At 31.7% G+C, this 17,334-nt stretch overlaps 4 protein-coding genes across 4 annotated transcripts; 1 reads left to right on the top strand and 3 right to left on the bottom strand.

The window, feature by feature from the left end:
* Positions 1-176: 176 nt before the first annotated feature.
* On the bottom strand, positions 177-9,116 carry LOC106714684 (sister chromatid cohesion protein DCC1). The gene is made up of 5 exons (XM_045684475.1): positions 9,025-9,116; positions 1,742-1,932; positions 834-1,639; positions 549-712; positions 177-285 (listed from the first exon to the last, which is right to left on the bottom strand). Exons 1-5 carry the CDS (start codon positions 9,033-9,035, stop codon positions 180-182), a joined length of 1,278 nt encoding a protein of 425 aa, XP_045540431.1. The 5' UTR covers positions 9,036-9,116; the 3' UTR covers positions 177-179.
* On the top strand, positions 2,277-4,314 carry LOC106707594 (mitochondrial import inner membrane translocase subunit Tim23). The gene is made up of 3 exons (XM_014508302.2): positions 2,277-2,596; positions 3,459-3,566; positions 3,954-4,314. The coding sequence occupies exons 1-3, from the start codon at positions 2,383-2,385 to the stop codon at positions 4,211-4,213; spliced, it is 582 nt and encodes a 193-aa protein (XP_014363788.1). The 5' UTR covers positions 2,277-2,382; the 3' UTR covers positions 4,214-4,314.
* LOC106714935 (protein DENND6A) lies at positions 6,854-8,957 on the bottom strand. The gene has a single exon (XM_014508064.2). It carries the CDS (start codon positions 8,746-8,748, stop codon positions 7,063-7,065), a length of 1,686 nt encoding a protein of 561 aa, XP_014363550.1. The 5' UTR covers positions 8,749-8,957; the 3' UTR covers positions 6,854-7,062.
* Positions 9,117-11,473: 2,357 nt separating the features above from the next.
* On the bottom strand, positions 11,474-17,166 carry LOC106714983 (stromal membrane-associated protein 1). Its single transcript, XM_014508151.2, has 5 exons — positions 16,950-17,166; positions 13,551-13,681; positions 13,249-13,427; positions 12,574-12,682; positions 11,474-12,284 (listed from the first exon to the last, which is right to left on the bottom strand). Exons 1-5 carry the CDS (start codon positions 17,065-17,067, stop codon positions 11,577-11,579), a joined length of 1,245 nt encoding a protein of 414 aa, XP_014363637.2. The 5' UTR covers positions 17,068-17,166; the 3' UTR covers positions 11,474-11,576.
* Positions 17,167-17,334: the final 168 nt, after the last annotated feature.

Genomic DNA, 17,334 nt, shown 5'->3' with positions numbered 1-17,334 from the left:
ATAGTTTCCAACCTTCCATAGAGATGGTGTGCTAGTGTTGTTCTAGTCAGATTTTATACTAGACAAAGTACTAAAAAAGGAAAGGAAAAATGAAAAGTAGATTAGAAAATAAAATAATTCTTATGATTTAAACAACAATCAACGTAATAGACTAGTATAATAGTATATTAGTCCTCTTTTCACTTCATATGCTTAGCAGAAAACACTCTAACGCCATCTTGTGTTGACGCGCGCGCATATTTTGTTAACAATGCGTTCACATTTAATTTCTCTGTTGCATACGATCTAAAAAAAATAAAACGATTTTAATCAACCATTTTACAAATAACATAAAAGCGAATGTTTAGATGGATGGATGGATGTTTGAAGGTATCTCCAGAACAGCTCAACGGATATTGATGAAATTTGGCACAGATGTAGAACATAGTCTGGAAAAACACATAGGTTACTTAAAAATATTTTTTAAAGCCAGGCGGACAGAGCCGCGGGCCACAGCTAGTATTTATATAAATAAAGCGATAGTAGTATTTGCTCTGATAAAATCTTACTCAATATACGGCGATATTTCATCCACAGTCCATTTCGCCTTCGTACGGAACAATGTCTTAAATCTTTCATTTATATCATCTGGAAGATCGTTCTCAGAAAATCCCCATACTACTTGTGGCGTAGTATTTTTGTCCACTATAGCTATTCCAGATAAAAGACATTCCTGAAATAAAAAAGAAATAATTAAGCTATTTACACAGGAAAGATTTTTGCTTGATTTGTGAATAGCACCAAGAGATATCATTAACATACTATTTTACATATAAAAAGCTTTTTTTTCTTACATCTGTTATCATTCCTTCAGGAACGGAATCCCGCCACGCTTGTAGAAACTCTGCAAAATTAAATTTACCCGCACTCTTTAATAAAACCCTCGCCAAAAAACGACATACTTTATCTTGTTTGTACTGATAGTACTGTGTGTCATGTTCTTTAGAAGTTTCTACAGTATAAAACCTAAACAAAGCCTCTAAAACGGACTCTGGAACTAGATCTTTCAGACTTTCAAAAGTAATTTCCTTCGATATTCTATTCAAAGGCCATGAATTCTCTTCAATTAAATCTAACATATACGACAGAACTCTAAATTCGTAGTCGAATTCGAGTAATCGATAGAATCCATCGATCTTCACTGCTTGTATTTTATTAAGTTCTACATCTAATTCTGCTCTAGATGCCTGCACTTGTTCAAAAATATTGTCATAATTAAGTAACTTTGCTTTATCTACTGCATATTCGAGCTCAGGTCCTTGATATAGTGTTGGTTCTAAAATCTTTCGTAGTTTAGACAAACGAGGCTTACAAGGTTTCAATTCGTAATACGTGAAGAAAGTGTTAATAACGTCTTTGAATTCAATTTTTCTAGGTTCTCTTGTTCCATCATCTGACTCGTTGGATTTATTTAAACTACTATTCGATTTATCAAAAGAGTTATCGGAATCACATTCCATTGAATCATTTACGATTTGGTCTCCTGTTGATTCCGCGTACAACAAATTGGGTACAAGTAAAAGACTATTAGACGTCTCTGCTTCTTTTACATCGTATGTTTTGTCCACTGTGCATAAAACAACATTTTCGTCAAGATCTCCTGTGAAAAACAATTTAAAGATTAATTTAGTCACCCACATGTTTTGTTTAGAATACAAAACTTATCTATGAAAATCCTAATAAGTACATATAATTTATTTACCTTTAAATACCAAACTATTTCCAGATTCAATTTCTTTAAGCAATTTATCATCCAACTGCATTAGCCTCAAGTTGTCGTTCCTATCGCTAGCGTCCGGAAACATAAATACTTGTGTGATATCAGTCAGCTCGGATTCGTGTAACTTTGCAATTTTTATTACTTTTCTGACATCCTCCGGGGTTCTTTGGTCGCTGTAATGAGAAATTATAAATCTTATATATATAAAAAGAAAGTCGTGTTTGTTACACTATTTATAACTTAAGAACGGCTGAATCGATTTGACTGAAAATTGGTGGGCAGATAGCTTAGAACCAGGAAACGGACATAGGATAATTTTTACCCCGTTTTCTATTTTTAATTCCGCGCGGACGGAGTCGCGGGTAAAAGCTAGTTTCTAATAATACAGTCGTTAGGTTTAAACAAATAGTGAATCGTAATGACAGAAATCACGATTTGTTAAATAATCGATTTTAATTCAGTATCGACCTAAATTAGTAATGGCAACACATTATAATGTTGACTTTGACAGTTTCTTTTTCAGTGACATTTAATTCGATTTTTCGATCCTCACAAATTTCTTCTAGAATTCATTCACTTTAGTTTTTGTTAACCCTAAGCAGAATAAGTAAAATAAACACGAAATGTCAATTTTCAGTGATATATTACCGATCAATAAAAATGAAGAGAAGACTCAAGCTGGGGGCAACCTGTCCCCTTATTTGAACTTCGATCCTCATTATATACCAAAAATGCAGCCAGAATTTATCTATCCCGATGATAGTCATATGGCTTCTACAGCAAGAAGATCTAATGTGGCTCTCCCTATCATTGGAATGTCTTTCATGACCGGATCAGGTACATAATGTGTGATATAACCTCAAAAGTTATTGATTTTACATAATATATGAATTACCTTGACCCTATAACTTAAAAGCGTAAAAATTACTTTACCAGAAGTTTCTATTCACGATAGTAAAATTACAGAAATAAAAAATAAATTTGCATTTTGACCTCCAAAACATGTAAATATATGTATCTTAGTATATCATTCCAAAAAGACCAGAAAGATCAACCAAAAGAGTATTCAAAGATTGCAGAAACCTGTTGACATCAATAATATTAAAATTTATGAAATTGAAATCTAATAACACTAAAAAATCAATGAAATTTTGTTATCATATAAGAATTTTTCAGCCATGTCCATGATATTTAATTTATACCCAAAATATGATAAAGATAAATAGAATTTATAGTGAATCAATTCCATTTATAAACTCATGTGAATATGCATTGGATCTTATAAGTATATTTTAGTTAAGCTGGTGCCCGCAACTCTTTCTGCACGGAATTGAAAAAAAAGTAATAAGTAGCCCATGTGTTCTTCCAGACTATGTTCTTTATCTGTGCCAAATTTCATCAAGATCCATTGAGCAGTTCTAAAGATACCTACGAACAAACACTTATCCATACAACTACTCTTTCGCATTTATAATATTAGTAAGATTTGAGATTATTAAAATATTTTCAAATATATTTAGCAGATTTTTCTACATTATATTTAAATGGAATCTGTAACAGACCTTTTATTATCAGACTTTAGATTTTATCACAAAAACAGAATTTATAATTTTTTCCATACAAGTAATATTTTCAACAGCACAAGTTTATTAAGTTAAGTTTAAGTTTCCAATATTAAATTGTAATTTAAAATTTACAGGTCTTGGTGGAATGGCTGGATTATACAAAGGTCTGAGAGCAACAACACTGGCTGGGCAAACAGGCAAAGTTAGAAGAACACAAGTTGTCAACTACATCATGAAACAAGGTTCATTATTTATAAATTTTATCTAACCTAACCTAACCTAACCTAAAAAAAATAAATTGTCAAGTTTAGTAGTGCTTTAAAGAAAGTCTTTATATTTAAATTCTAGATATAAAAATAATGTTACAAGCATGAGGTACGGGATAGAGTTAAAATACTATTACAGATGTAGTTAGATACATTGCTACAACATAGCAAAGACAATATGCATAGTCATGAAATGGCTTACTTTGATAACTGAGCAACTTAATCAATGGTCATTTAAACTCCAGATGTAGTAATAGTGTTTATTTACACACTATTAGTTACTTAAGTAATTCACATAGAGAGATATCAAATCACAAACAATTTTTATGAAATATTTATATTTTTCTAACTATTTTTCTTCAGGTACCACAACAGGCTGTACATTGGGTATAATTGCGTCCTTCTACTCCTGTATTGCTCTTGGAGTAACTTGGTTAAGAGATAAAGAGGACACCGCAAACACATTCATTGCAGCCGCAACAACAGGTGTCATATACAAAAGCACGGCCGGCCTACGATCAATTGGTTTAGGAGCTGCTGTAGGGTTAACACTTGCTGGAGTTTACACATTAGTAACAGACAACGACAACATATGGAGTAAAGCGAGATACAATAGATTGTGATTCACTTCTTTTAGGGATAGCACAGATAAGCAATGCCACACTATAGTTTGCAAAATAAATGTTTATGTACATCTATAATCAAGATTACATAAATATTTTTAAAGTTGAATTTAATGGAAATTAGAAATTCCATAATCACAGAATTATTTAAAAAAAACATGTTTGTATCAATTTAAACACTGAAATGTTCTAAAACAAATCCATAGACAATAAATGACATGGACAGCCAATGATATGTGCAAATATTTTTTATAATTGCCATTAAATTCAACCATAAGTGCTATATTAATGTGGCATAGCTTCTTCAGCTGTTATCTATTGAATTTGTATATATAGACTGTTATTTTTTAGTTGTTACTGCAATTGGCACCAAAGGATCTCTAAGTGTAACGGACTTACTTATGCCATGTCTGAAACACTTGTCTTTATAATGTGCCTAACCTGGATTGTTCTGTTGTTAGATCATATTGTTCCTGGATCAACACAGGAGAAGCACAATTAACCGTAAGCCTTTAAAAATAAAACGATTGATTTGAAAAAAATATTTTTTTATTTTTTTCCCACTTCCATAATATACATTTTAAGATTATCATTGATTTTACAAGACATCAATATCAATTGTAAGCTAAGTACAGCTCAGTTTTTTTTATAATGAACACTGACTTATAATAACACATACATAATGTAAACTTGTTTTATTTTTTTATTATCTCATGCTTTGTAATTAATAATCCTCACAAAAAAATAATGTTTTACTGAATTATAAATACAAGTAAGTATTATTTTTCAGTGTCCATTTTAAACCAAATTAGATTGAGCATTACATAGCATTCAGTTAGCAGGGTTAAAACTAATCTTAATTTTATGAGTAATAGCAATTGATATATTGTTTCGAAATAACTTTCATTTTACATAACAAACAAAATTAATAATTAAAACTAAATTAATTCAAAACTTATTTCTTCTTTCTATTGATCATTAATACTATCTGATGTATTTTTTTATTAGACGATAAAATTTTTTGCAAAATATTTGGCACAAAATATATTGACCATTTTTCTCTCTAACCAATGTATTAGTCTACAATAATATAATGTTGTTCACAAAACTATATTATAAAATAGAAGATATAGTTGGAACAACAAAGATAAAAGCTTTTCAATGGAAATCTTTACAGTACATATAGATAACATGTTTGATACATTATGTAACATTACACAAAGATAATTCATATATTTAGTTGGATGGAGTTCTGCACACTTGAAAGATAATTTTAGCAACAAGATCTTAAACACAATTTAGAAACTTTAAAATTATTGTGAAGCATAATATTTATATGTCCACAGAGAGTACATTTAGTATTCTCACTGGCACTGGAAGTGTTAAGAAGCAGGTTTATTAAAATAACCTGTGAATCATTTGAGCAAAAAATGGACAAAAAAAATGTGTTTTTTTTTATTTTAAAATAATTGACAATCACTATTTATTACTTTTTTTCTATCATAAGGTGGCAAACGAGCAAACGGCCACCTGGATTCGCCGCAATAGCGAGGCGACCGTTGCCCATAGACATCCGCAAATGCAGATGCGTTGCCTACCTTTAATTAACGGAGAAGGGGACGCACAGAAAGAGGACAATTCTCCCTCTCATGCGTCCCCTCTTCCGCCAAATCCACTTCCCCTTCCCATCCTTTTCTAAAAAGAAACGGGTGGGAAGGGAAAGAGGACTAAAATTAACTAAACTAATCACTCACAAACACAAGAAAGGAATATGATCTTTTATTCAATACTTTCCGAGTCCAAAAACGTTAAGAACTATCAATACATTTACCACACTTACATAAGTAATTTAATTTGTATAATCTTTATATATTAGCTTGAAGACAAACATATGCTCATCCGAAGCTATTTAAACATTTATATAACTATCAGGTGCTCTTTATGTATCATAGAGTTCAAATTATATTGACACACATTTCTTATAAACACCCACATATTATTAGTTAAAAACGAATATATCAACATTTTTAATTCCTATTAATGCAGCTCTGGAAGCAATTTTTTGATCAGTTACAATCAAGCACATGATCCAAAACAAGACAGACATGTTTAAAACTTCTTGTGTAGTAAATAATAAAACCTAAAACCAAATATTGGACTGGAAAGTGGTTCAAAAATTATTGGTTTAACAAATAGTCTATCTACTATGACTTATTCATAAATTTAAAACAAAACAATTATTTTGGTCTAATTTTTTTTTTTTAGTAACAACCACCAACCAATTTATTGTAAGATTATTCTGTTAAAAGTTATTTATTATGGCTTTAATTGTACATTAGCTTAGGAAACATTCAAGACAATTTAGTAAACTTGTGGTTACTTACAATAATTTTTATTAAAAACTAGTTTTAGTAGGTATCTAAGTGATTATATTTACAAGTGCCGGAGTTATTTTGAGATAGAACTTATACAGTTATTTTCACAGCTTTATCTGCTATTTAAAGTTACAAAGATTTATGATTATACGGAATTAGTACTCAAGCAAATTTTTATAAAAAAACAAAAGAATAAAACGGATATTTTAACAGCTAATAAAATGTGCAAAATATTGAAGTTCTATTTTTTATTAATTATCTGTTGTGTCCAATATAAGATCTAAAAAATATTTCAACTGTTCATTTAAAAATAATATCTTTTATAACATGCATCTTAAATTCGAATTTAAGAAAGTAATTGCACCATGTTTTGGTCCAATGTGTTCACATGCATATTATAGACTTGTCAAATCTTGATTGGTTCCTGCAGTCCTCGCTGCAACCTCTTAACTCTGAGGCGCAGCATTTTAAATGTCACGAGGCTGCATTCAATATAGACTTCATATCTTCTGGCAGCACACAGTTCAGATCATCAAGACGTCTTGCAAGTAGTGTACGAGTATTATCAGCCACGGGAGGATCACTCTTCAAAACTTCTCTCAACTTCAACACCATGTCAACAATCTCCACTTCTTTTTTACCAACTGACCATTTCTTAAGATCACTTTCAGCCAAAGCCTCTAATTGCAATGCATGAAGTTTGTTTGTCAAATTATTATGCCTTTGATGGAACCAGGCACTGAAGTTTGGTGTCCTAAAGAAATTTCTATATAACCCAATCCAATCACCTTTGATACCTGTTGTTAAATGAGGACCTGCTTGTTGGAGAGTTGCGAAAAAGTCTTCTGGATTAAATGGATTAGGTACAGGTGGGGCTCGGAATGGAGATATATTCTTTTGTAAAGGCATTAATGAGGCCATATAACGCTCCAAAGGAATCATAAAGCTCTGCGTCAACTCTAATAAATGTCTTTTAACCATTGCTGTTTGCACCTCAGATGGACGGTCAGTTCTCATTCCATTGTGTAGCTTCTTGATAATTGTTTTATCTTTTTCTAAAAATGTTTTGTAATGAGTGAATACACCCGGTGCTGCATCTAATAACTTAATGTTGCCAACTTTTCTTAATTTTGTTTTTACTGAGTTTGAATCTCCTAGCTTTATTGTATGTGGCCAATGTTGCAATGTCTTTGTAAAAAATGGATTTGTCACACCCAATATTACGCAAGGAGGGTTGAATTGTTTTCTTGTAAATTCTTTGAATTCGCTGTCATGTATGGTGAAGTATGGACGATACTCTGCTGCATATGGAAGAGGCTGTATTAAGTATGTGAGTGCTTGAACTAATGATGAACACTCAGTCGGTGAACTAGCAATAACTACAATAGGTTGAGCGGTCAACACAAGCTCCCATAATAAATGTAAATGGGATATTAAACTTGAAAGAGCATCAAAGACATTAACATCTTGTATAGAGACCAGTATATGAGGAACACCTGTTGAATGTATTTGCTTAGCAATATCTGACCTTGAAACTTTTCCCGTCTGATAATTAGGTATGTATGACTGAAAAACTGCACCTAAGAGAGGTAATAGAACATTTTTCCCGGCTTCTAATGACGGCCATCTGTTAATGTCATGCGAAGCTGCCTCTAGGCTTCGCTCGCCATCTTCAAAATGCCTTGGAGCGACAAGCTTAATTACTTTGTAAAATAGATTAATGAAGGGTAATCTAGTTAGTAATATTATGCTTTTCTGAAAGTATCCTCGGGGCAAAGTGGGATCCTTGACCTGTCGAAAGTATACGAAGCCCCAGTAATGTGTGGAATCTGCGCGCAAAGTTGGTACACTTTCTTCATTATAATTCAACTGTTGTTGCGAAAGAGGCGTACGTGATCGTAACCGCACATGAAACTGCGTGTCTCCCATACAACCAGAATTCGAGTCCGGAAACGCTAAGTAACAAATGTTACATTTCTCTTGATCCGTCAAATTAACTCCGGGCGGGTAAACACATTCCATAGCTTGACCCAACTCTAAATCGAAAGTGACCACACAAATACAGTGCAACCATTCTGAAAATCTACTCCATTTCGTTCGAAACTCCCTTTCTTCAGTTAAAATGTTAATATCTTCGTATATTTGGTGTCCGCTAGCCATTTTTTAATATTATATTCTTAACACATATCCATGAAGTTTATTATTTCACTATATTTTATGTCGTAAATGCTTCGTTTAAACATTGTTTATACTTAAACACACTCATTTTTTTTAATCACGATAAAAACAACGAAGAGCACGCAACAACAGCACGACTCATAACAGCTGTTCCTACAACATGGCTGCGCGCGCCAAAAGCAAAAGCTAATCGTCTAAAAACTTTAAAAAAGACCTTGTTATTTTTACAAATGCAGAAACCTTTTCATTACAACTTACCAATTAGCCATTTTCCCTTCAATGTAATTTACAACGCTTTTGTTAATATATCCTTTATTAATTAAACTTTAAATACAAATTAAAAATACTTAGGAATTGTACCCGTTCTCACAACAGTATATCATAAAACATACGTTCCGTTTCTTGCACAACTTCGACAATTGTTTGTCATTCTAATTATTTTTAAACTTTTAGGTATATCATAAAATATTTTTTCGTCGACTAGTATACGCCTCGTTTAATTACGTTGTATATAAAATCACTATTACACCAGAATATATTTAAAAATGTAAGGTTTATACAACATTTATTTATTCATATACACACAATATTTATTCATATTGTTTGTTACTCTTGGAATTAGAACAAGTTCCACAAAACTATATAAATAACTAGCTATGACCCGCGACTCTGTCCGCGCGGAATTTAAAAAATAATAAGTAGATTATGTGTTTTTCCAGTCCAGACTATGCTCTACATCTGTAACAAATTTCATCAAGATCTGTAGAGCCGTTCTGGGGATACCTACAAAGGATCCATCCATCTAATCCATTTTTTTATAATAATAAGATAAGATTGGACTGCAGGATCGAAAAAGAATTCAAAATTACTTCGAACTCATAAACTTTTTGAAAGCCTAGAGAATACAAGTCGACGGCGACGTGTATAGGACGGGTGATCGGTGAATGAGCAAGAGTTCGTTAATAATACAATGTAGGAGTTTTGAAGAAATAACAAATTTATGTTATAGTATAAGATGTGATTTTTTTTTTATTATCGTTCTCACTCACTTTTAGGATTAAAATCTTACCCGGATTACCACTTCTGCATTGTTTCACTGACGACTGCAGTTTGTGTCATAAAAATAAGATGTTGGAAACTTTTTTTCATTCAACAAGATTAATAGACATCAACGGTTAAATCAAAATCAAATATTACTATGGGCAAAATGTTTATTTATAAACGAAAATACAGGACTGAATTGCAGGCTAGGGTCGAGCCAGTATAACTGACCACACCCATTATTAAGTGCAATTATTTTACATTGTTATTCGCTAATTATTCAATAACATTTGTAGATTAACTTAATACATCAAACGTGAAATAACCATGATGATAAATTATAAATCTAAATACACTACCGGCTACAAATCAGTCGCATCGTATTATGTAATACTATTTTCACATCTAATTTATAAATGAAGACATACTGTACGAACTTGAAAAACATGGTTCCCGCTAAATTTTAACGTAACATTTCAATGAAATGGAAATTAAACATTCAAAGTTTTTTTTATAAATTCATATTACGTAATTTTGAATTATAGAGCGATTTTTTTTTAAAAAAACGAACAAGGTTATTTATCATTATGCCAATCACAACATGATCTTATTCTGGCTTTTTCCTACAAAAAAAATTTACTGAAAGTTCTTGTTGACTTAAGAATTGTATTTTTTTTATAAGTCGTTATTGAATTTATTTTCTGTGACAAAACAATTATGATTATGACAATTTATGTTAAAATTTTCTCTAATGCACGTTTAAGGCACTATCGAAAACTAATATGTATCTGGTTTTTACAGAGAACAATTAAATTTTTGTATTAAAGTTTTGGTTCGCAATTAGTTTGAAGTTAACTTTTTTTTACTTGTGGTTCTGGGATGTAACAATGATTCAAATTACATAGGATTGCGAATAAAATTGACATAAAATTATTAATGATTTTATTCCGCACATCTTATATAAAACAATGTGTTAAGAATTCAGTCTTTTACGACCAAAATGAAAGCCAAACATAAAAAGCTAATATAAGAAATAAAAAAGAAATTAGATAAAATATATTTCTGATGATTTTTTTTAATTATTTATTTCATAGATATATAATTTAGCAATATATTTTCATCGCTAATTAAATGTAAATAATTATGTATTGTTTAAAATCTAAGTTGAATTAAAGTTATTTCTATAAATATCGATATAAGCAAAGAGTGAAAAAAAAAATTGCACCAAGAATATAAAGGCACCCATAAACTAACAAACATCAAATTAAGTTTTAAAATACTGCAAAGGATAAATATAATAATAAAAATAAATGTCTCTATTCAATCAAGCAATATATCAAACATATCTACACATTAACAAATATTCACGTAGCTCTAGTATAAAAAAATTAAGTGCAATATAATAACTATGACGTGTAAAAAATGATAAAAAAATAAACTGCATATACAAGCAGTATATGCTTTTTTAATTAAAAAATAAAACACTACCTAACATTGTGCCGATGACACAATTTATGGAAAAATCTAGATTGTTTATGGTTTTTATTTTTTTTTAATTTATTCTTTTGTGTCAAACGCACTAACCATACTGATTACTATTATTGTCAATGGAATAACTATAGAAATAAAAGATAAATATTGTTTTTACTAAACAAAAGTGAGCACAATCTAAGTTTTATTTGATAAATGAATAATTTGTGATAAAGGTGATGTTACAAGAGAAAACGCGGAAATAATATTTTAATTATTGATGTCGCATCTGGCAACATTTATTGCCATGACGTATTACTGGCAACATTTGTGTTCGGTTGTCCAAATGCAGTAGGAAAACTTTGCCCTAGGTTTAAGCTACCAAATTGCTGAGTTAACTGTTGAGGTTGTTGGATAGGTTGGTTACTGAAGAATTGGTTATTTTGTGGGAAAGGGGGATTTGTTTGCATCTGAGGTGGTATTTGGGAATTAAATTGTTGGAATTGGTTGTTAATTGGTTGAAATTGATTGAATTGTTGCATACCATTTTGCATAGGCATGCTGTTATACATCGGGGTTTGGTAAGTTGGTGCAAATGGGAAGGCCTGAGGTTGTCCGGGAGGGACGGAACTGAATTGATTCACTAAATTAGTGTTAGGTGTTTGACTATATAGGGCCAGTATACTATCTTTAGTCAGTTTAGATTTTTCTTTCTCTGTTGGAGCGGCCTGTTTGAAGAAATTCTCCTCTTCCGCTTTCAAATCGGATTTCGTCTCCGGTTTTGGAACTTCGGCTGGTTTCTCTTGTGGTGCTGAGAAGAAACTGGAGAATATATCGTCGTTTGTAGATGTTTTAGTTTCTATTTTCCCTGTGTCCAAGCCGAGCAGATCAGCTGAGCCGTTAGAACTTTTACTGGTATCCGTCTGGCTACTGGTTGGCGTACTTCTACCTAATTTGGGACTTACTGATGATTTCGGCTTTGGTAAGCTCGGTATAACATCCGATTTCTGTAAAAAAAAAAAACAATCTATTGATATATGAAGGACTAGCTGATGTAGTCGACTCCGTTCGCGCGAAAAGAAAAAAAAAATATTTGTAGCCTATGTGTTTTTCCAGACTATGTTCTACATAAGTGACATGTATACCAAATTTAATCGAGATCCGTTGAGCAGTTCTGGAGATACCTTCAAACAAACACACATCCATCCATCCATTTTATTTTACATTCGCATTTATAATATTAGTATGATTAAAAAAGTAAGGGTAGGTAAGGGATTTGTAGTGTAACTAACTCACGTTGTATTTCTTGTCGCCGACTGTAGGCGCTGGGAGTGGTCCCAGTGTCGATGTGGTCGACTTTTTTTTTCTTTTTTGCCGTTCCAATTCCTCATCTATCTCTTTATCCCTGCAAATGAATATGAAATTGTTTAGTAGACTTATTTTTGTGCTACCTATAACAGATTTTTTTCTAACAACGTCTTCAGAGGCACGTATTATGGCTAAATGTGTGTAAATCAGCTCTGAACCGGTTCAAAAGTTCGGATCACATACACTTGAACGGTTGAGCTGTGGCTCAACAACTATATAGGCAGCACCATGCTCATCGCGATGTACTAGATCTATGTAAGCCGAGGAGCCGCGAGCTGCCTGATGACTCGCTCTTCGCAGTTCGATGCGCTAATCATAACTCTACAGGTCCAAATTGAGTCGAGCTGCTCTTATGAATTTTAGTTGAGTTATCCGTGGCCGATAAGGGCTAGTCGACCCTAGGAGCGGCCGATATTAATGCGGAGTGTGATAGTTAACGAGTTCAATGCGATCTACTTGCATAGCGAGATCAGTTTTATTCGAAAAATTATGGCAAGGAATGTGAAGTGATAAAGAAGTGCCAATATAGCTCAAAAAATTCCAAATCTATTGGACATGATTATAAAAAAAAGTTACAGCAGCCTTTGTTTAAAGTGTACTTACCAGTTGACTTTAGGCAATGTGGGAGGCACCCATTCCTTGGCGATGTACTTCTTCTGTTCGTACTTGGCTCGTATGAAGCCCTCGAGCGAGGAGTCACTCTGCGGCCGGCGGAACGAGTCTGGAAGATTGGCTTCATATACCGCACGGGCGCGGGAGTTACCCATCTGTTGTAAAGATACCTGGAAAGGGTGAAAGAAAGATGGTTAATATTATATGCCTTAATGAGGTTTTTCTTCATACCTTGTGCAATTTAGTCGATCAAGCTACAGTAGTAAATATGTTAATAAAATTAGTATTCTTACCACTTGCTCTGGTGTCCAGGAGTCCAGATTAACACTCTTCACTTTGGAGATGTGAACACCGAGGTTGCGATGTATACCGGCGCAGCGGATGCATAGGAAAATACCGAGGTTCCATGATGCCCATCGTGGACCTGAATGTATAAATTAGTCAAAACTTTGAGTGCTGGCTACGTAAAAATACATTTTGGCGTTGAACGAGTTAAGTGGTTTACTTTATGGAGTAAATCATTTTACTACCGAGCTTTTGTTTAAAACACATAGATGTCAAGTGAAATTATAAGAAAAAAGTAGTATTTCTATATTTAATACTAGTCTACAATCAACTATTGTATTTCGCTATAATTAATTGTGTTTATTTGGGTTTTACCGGAAGAATGACTCCTGTCTGTATCGTGCAAGATGAGAGGAAATGTTTTCCGTATTTTATGTATAGATTTTCAATCGTATATGTAATTTAGACACGACAGTCTTAGTTTAACTAGTTAATGATAATTACATTGTCTATTAACCTTGCAACACTATTATACTACATTGTACAGCTGAAAAATTAAAATGAACAGTTTCCTGCATATAATCTAGTTCAGGGATTCCCAAACTTCCCTTTTCCAAAACGAACTGTTACCTCACACCGCCATGGCCAAAATACCTACTTTTAAGATCAATTGTTATTATTCAATCTGACTTAGGTCAATGGAAGAAGACAGTGAGCATTAGGAATGCATTAAGTTCGACATTGACGCCTTTGGGATCCTCTGATCTAGTTTATACTAACAACCAGCGTTGGCTTCGCTTAGGCGGAAAGGTGAAAAAGAGAACTAAAAGATAAGCGAAAAGAAAACTTTTTAATAAGCGAAAAAAATATCTTGTTTAATATAATAAAACTCATATTAATAAATATAAACTGGACCATTCTAATCAGATAATTTCAAATATATTGCATTCGAATTTATTTTTATTCTAGCTGTGTCCCGCGACAAGGACCGCGCGGAATTAAAAAAAACTTAATAAGTAGCCTATCTGTTCTTCCAGACTATATTCTACATCTGTACCAAATTTCATCAAGATCCGTTCAGCCGTTCCGGAGATACCTTCAAACAAACATCCATCCATCTAAACATTCGCATTTATAATATTTGTAAGATTAAGAGATCAACGTTTACGCGGAAATCTGAAAAATTGCGAGGCAACTCCTATGCGAACTTTTTTTAAACAATTATAAATAATATTAAATAAGATATGGAATGACATGCCTATTTTATTATTTTATCTTTAATATTATCTTATATTAAATTGTTGTCCAGATAAAGAAAAGCTTTTAGTTGATATCATTACACTGAACATTTCTGTTCTTAAATGTATGTGTACTTAGCATACAAAATTTAAAATTAAATTAAAGTGTGTAATACGTGTTTAGGAGCAAAACAATATCATAGTTATGTATTAAAAATGAATGTTTCAAAATACTAAAGAAAAATTTTAGATACATTGTTATCTCTTCTCGCTTTAAATAAAACAAGGGATTTATATTTATGTACAATAAACTATTAAGTTACATTTAACTTAAAAACCAATATACCTTATATGATAGACTGAATGAATACGAAGGGATAGATACGTCACTCATAAAAATTGGTAAAGCCTAAGCCTACCTTCATTTAGATCCATAATCGGATATAACTAGACAAAGGAACATCAAATTCCATACACAAATGATGCATGGATTGTATTGTATGATGATATTTATAAAGTTACTAGTTGTTGCTTGCGTCTCCATCCGCGTAAAAAAACGAAGTAAGTAGCTCATGTGTTCTTCTAGATTATGTTCAACATCTGTGCCAAATTTCATCAAGATCCATTCAGCTTTTCCAGAGATACCTTCAAACATACATCCATTCATCCATCTAAACATTCGCCTTTATAAATTTAGTATGTTTTTGTGAATATTGTGAGATACATAATAATTTAAGACAAAAAGTGTCACAAGAAACATATTGAAATTTTTAAGTTTTAGCATAAAATTTAATTTCTCTATGGTTACAATTTTGGATCAGAAGAAGTTATGCAATAGGTAACAATCTAACAATATTAACACTGTAATAATTTGTTTAAATGACTTGTTGCTGGTATGTATTGATAATATTTATACATTTGTAATGTTCTGCATTTTGAATAAAGACATTCTGTTCATCAACAATAGGTCAACAAACAAAAACCATGACCTAATGATGAGTAAGATAAATGGAATTCAACAACTAAATTTACATATGCTCTGATTTTTGTCTGTGTGTCATCAGCATTATATTTCTTCCTGGTAACTTTGCAGAGGCTAGACCTACTTTGGGATAGGCTTTTTTTATAGATATACTAGCTTTTACCTGCGACTCCGTCCGCGTGTAATAAAAAATAGAAAACGGGGTAAAAATTATCTTATGTCCGTTTCCTGGTTCTAAACTACCTGCCCACCAATTTTCAGTCAAATTGATTCAGCCGTTCTTGATTCTTGAGTTATAAATAGTGTAACTAACACGACTTTCTTTTATATATATAGATTAGAACCAAAAAAATAGAAGAAGTTGCAGGCAACAGCAAGTATGTAACAATTAATATGACATGCATAAATATAGGTTTCAATAAATACATGGGGCATGAACTGTTGAAATATAGAAAAACATAATGTCATCCCTTTCATTTACCTTGAAAAATTAAGAATGCAATAAGTTTTTGTATTTTGAAAGCAGAAGCCAACTTATTTTTAAAAACTATTCTTAGGAGAAACTTAGTTACCTTGACCTAGCAAGTCACAATAATCAGTGAATAAACATTCATAATTATAATGCAATTATCTACTATGTTTAGTTTGCTTTATAATTTGGATTATTTGGACAAAAGAAATATATAACAACTACATGAGTTCATATCAAGTTTAACCAGTATCAGGTATAAACTAAAATTCTATATATTGTACATTCTGTTTATATATTGTACATTTTGTATTGTATGTATACTATATATAATATAACAAGTTTCAATGTAACTTTACTTTTAATTCTCCATAGAAAAAAAGGACAAGATGACTTGTGACTGATTAAATTAAAATCAAATATGTAATATTAAAATTTGTGATAAAGTATGGATAGAGACCTTTTCAACTTAAAAATGGTATGTCCGTGAATACAAGGTAAGCATAAGTTAAGCTCTCTACGATAATAAGATTCAAATTTTCGGTATGAATGAGTCAATGTTGCAGTTTTAAGAATCGGTTACGAGTTCAATAAACTATATTTATTTTCATCGACTCTTGAGTCATACAACTACATCTCAAAACAATTTAACATTTAAACTTTCTTTTTTAAAATAGTTTAAATAAAACATTATATAAAAAAAGAAAATTCAACTCACCCTTGGCGTCACAATCAACACAGTATTTGTTATCTTCATCCTTTAGCATTTGTATCAATATATTCTGACATCGATCTTGGATTTGTTTAGCTCGATCTTTTTCACTTTTAGAAGTCATTTTAGTTATTTATTTATCGATAATAAGAAAATATGGGTGGATATAGTGAGCCAACTTATTTTAGACTTGAAGACAAAACTACACTACATATTTCTATCCATAAAGCGGGAAGTGACAGCAAATTTAATTTTTAGTGATGTGATGAAATTTTAGTTTTTTAGTCTATGGTAAGTTCATTTTTTAATAACGTTCAAAAACTAGACTGTTAACATGACAAAAATAGAAAAGAAATGTCATTTGCAAACAATGGTACTTTCCAATATAAAT

Source organism: Papilio machaon, chromosome 26 (genome assembly GCF_912999745.1).
Source record: "Papilio machaon chromosome 26, ilPapMach1.1, whole genome shotgun sequence".
Lineage (NCBI taxonomy): Eukaryota > Metazoa > Arthropoda > Insecta > Lepidoptera > Papilionidae > Papilio > Papilio machaon.
Note: the sequence above shows the minus strand (reverse complement) of the source record. Positions and strands in the feature narration are given on the sequence as shown.

Bases quoted from the DNA above. Each gene is read 5' to 3' on its own strand.
- LOC106707594 (XM_014508302.2), top strand. From the start codon at position 2,383: ATGTCAATTTTCAGTGATATATTACCGATCAATAAAAATGAAGAGAAG. The intron at 2,597-3,458 runs GTACATAATGTG...TAAAATTTACAG, and splicing joins GTCTTTCATGACCGGATCAG to GTCTTGGTGGAATGGCTGGA. The intron at 3,567-3,953 runs GTTCATTATTTA...ATTTTTCTTCAG, and splicing joins CAACTACATCATGAAACAAG to GTACCACAACAGGCTGTACA.
- LOC106714935 (XM_014508064.2), bottom strand. From the start codon at position 8,748: ATGGCTAGCGGACACCAAATATACGAAGATATTAACATTTTAACTGAA.
- LOC106714684 (XM_045684475.1), bottom strand. The intron at 713-833 runs GTAAGAAAAAAA...TTTTTATTTCAG, and splicing joins CTGAAGGAATGATAACAGAT to GAATGTCTTTTATCTGGAAT. The intron at 286-548 runs GTAAGATTTTAT...TATTTTTTTTAG, and splicing joins GAAATATCGCCGTATATTGA to ATCGTATGCAACAGAGAAAT.
- LOC106714983 (XM_014508151.2), bottom strand. From the start codon at position 17,067: ATGACTTCTAAAAGTGAAAAAGATCGAGCTAAACAAATCCAAGATCGA. The intron at 13,682-16,949 runs GTGAGTTGAATT...TTATACATTCAG, and splicing joins TGTTGATTGTGACGCCAAGG to GTCCACGATGGGCATCATGG. The intron at 12,683-13,248 runs GTAAGTACACTT...ATTCATTTGCAG, and splicing joins ACATTGCCTAAAGTCAACTG to GGATAAAGAGATAGATGAGG.